The 2,754-nt window shown below is 32.9% G+C and overlaps 1 protein-coding gene across 1 annotated transcript; it reads right to left on the reverse strand.

Annotated features, from left to right (window-relative positions):
* Positions 1-931: 931 nt before the first annotated feature.
* Positions 932-2,164, reverse strand: LOC133814699 (zinc finger BED domain-containing protein RICESLEEPER 2-like). Its single transcript, XM_062247629.1, has one exon. The coding sequence runs from the start codon at positions 2,162-2,164 to the stop codon at positions 932-934; it is 1,233 nt and encodes a 410-aa protein (XP_062103613.1).
* Between the last annotated feature and the right edge of the window lie 590 nt (positions 2,165-2,754).

The following is a 2,754-nucleotide window of genomic DNA, read 5'->3' on the forward strand; positions in this document are numbered from 1 at the left end:
TAATTTATTTGATTTATTTTAAAAACTAAAATAATTACCATAGTTGGATCTATGTCATTATCTTCATCATTAATGGTGACTAGTTTAGTCGCTCCTGCAGAAAAAAAATATCAAACATTAACTATCAAAATTTTAAAACAAAATATAAGTATAAATACCTTGTTTGTCTTTCACCAACCAACTTTGAATACAGACCAAATTGTTATATATATAAAACAAAAGATAAGTATAAATACCTTGTTTGTCTTTCACCAATCAACTTTGAGTACAGACCAATGCCTCCAATGTAGTTGGATGAAGTCTCGATCGATGTGAACCCACATGTCTACCACCAGTGCTAAATGCAGACTCTGAAGCAACAATACTAATAGGCACAGCAAATATGTCTTTGGCAATCTTGTTCAACATGGGATATTTAAATCCTGTTACCTTCCAATAATTGCATATATCAAAGAATTCATCAGTCCTAGGTAGCACCTTCTCATCCAAATAGGCATCTAACTCTGACTTCACATTCTCTGCACTAGATGCAACTATAACATATGTATCATAGTTAGATAGATCATCCTTTGTTGAAAAAGATGTTGATGTATTATCTAGTTGCTGACTTCTTTCGCTTAAATCAGGACATTTAGACTTATACTCATTTAATAGATAATAACAAAGCTTGCGGGCCTTCTCAATCTCAATCTCATATAGATAATTTCCATAAAGCTTAGGAAAAAAATATTCGATCAACATAAATTTGTACCTTGGATCCAAAACAACTGCAACAGTCATAAGTCCATGAATCTCTTCCCAATACTTTTGAAACTTAGACATCATTTGAGTTGCCATATTCTTAATAAACAACTCATCTGATGTCATCCATGCTTCAATTTTCAACTTAATTTTACATATCATTGGGAAAAAAAGATTAGCAGTAGGATACTTAGTTCCAGAAAATAACTGTCACCTCATAAAATACTTCCAACTTGTCACATAATTTCTGAGCTCTAATCCAATCATTATCTGATGGTAGACATTTATACTTAGGATCACGTAGCTCTGATCGTTCAAACACTTTCTTGTACAATAAAGCTGTTTTGAGCATCAAGTACGTTGAATTCAACCATGTCACACAATCAAGTGACAGTTTCTTAGTACATGTCACTCCGAGAAGACGAGCAGTGTCCTCAAATTTTTCATACTTCTTTGGTGTGCCCAACCAATAAGCAACACTATCTCGAATCTTGTCAATGCTGTCGCCAATAACAGACAAGCCATCCCTAACAATTAGATTCAAAATATGTGCACAAAAACGCATATGAAGTAGCTTTCCATTTAAAAGGAAACACTTAGAATCAAATTGTTCCTTCAAAAGTGGAATCATTGCATCGTTCGTAGTACAATTATCTACAGTCACTGTACTAATCTTTTGTTCAATATTCCATTCAGACATGCAAGAACTTAGAGTTTCTGTAAGTGTTGGAGCATCATGTGGGCATGGCACATATCTAAAGCTTATAATCTGACTATGCAACTTCCAAGAGTCATCAATAAAGTGAGCTGTCACAGCCATATATCCCCTCTTTTGATGATTGGCCGTCCACATATCAGTGGTTAAGGCTATTCTACTTTTATTTTTCTCCAAAACTTCTCGAAATTTTTCTTTCTCAATCTTATATATTTTCAAAATGTCAGACCTAATTGTATTCCTTGACACCATTTGAAACATAGGTGAAATAGTATTCGAATAGTCTATAAAACCACTATGCTCTACCATCGACAAAGGGTACTCATGTAGAATGATCATTTCAGCCAACTTTTTTCTTCCTAGTTCAGGATCAAGATTGAAGGTAACTGAGGGGCTTGCGGTAGGATTCTTGGCAAGTTGTTTCTGTCTTACTGGACATCTTTCCATGTGAAGAAGTAAGTGTTTAGTCCCCTTACTACTCTCTCCCACTAATTTCCTCCCACAGTGATTGCAAACTGCTTTTAGTTTACCATCAATCTTTTGCAATGTAAAATGATCCCATGCAGGAGATGTTTTCTTTCGTTTTATACCTCTACTCTCATTCACATCACTTCTATTATCAAGAGATTGCACTTCTTGTATATTTGTTGAAGGAACAAAATCAACATCATCCACACAATTAGACTCGGTAACATCTTGGGTTGACATACTTATAGTTTGATTTAACCTACATTGCATCCACATTATAAAATATATCAAAATAATGATGCATTAAAAACTTTAAAAAAATGATAACTAGATCTATAAAACATCGAGCAACATTTCCCCTATTTTATTGACCTAACCATATGTCAATATCAATTAAAACAATCAAACAACACACAAGTTTTCAACCTTATGTCACCACAACACACAAATTTCTCAGAACCTACTTCACTAAGACACACAAGTTCTCAACCTTTCGTTATCACCGCAGCACACAAAAATCTCAGAACCTACTTCATTATGGATGAATATGTAAGATATTCAAACTCTTCTAACTTTTATAAAATATTAACAAAGAAAATTAAACTTCCATAATACACAATAATAAACACATATATATACACAATAATAAATCAGTAATTCCATGCATTCAGCCCAATGCCCATTTTCTTTGTATGCGTACTTTTTGCTTGGTTTTAAATTGAGGTTTTCATTAAATATTTGTTGCAAAACTTGCTCCAAGTAACTGTGTTAAATTTTTCAATTTTATTTTTATTATTAATCAATAGATTTTTCAAGTCCTTAATTATTAT

Source organism: Humulus lupulus, chromosome 2 (genome assembly GCF_963169125.1).
Source record: "Humulus lupulus chromosome 2, drHumLupu1.1, whole genome shotgun sequence".
Classification (NCBI taxonomy): domain Eukaryota; kingdom Viridiplantae; phylum Streptophyta; class Magnoliopsida; order Rosales; family Cannabaceae; genus Humulus; species Humulus lupulus.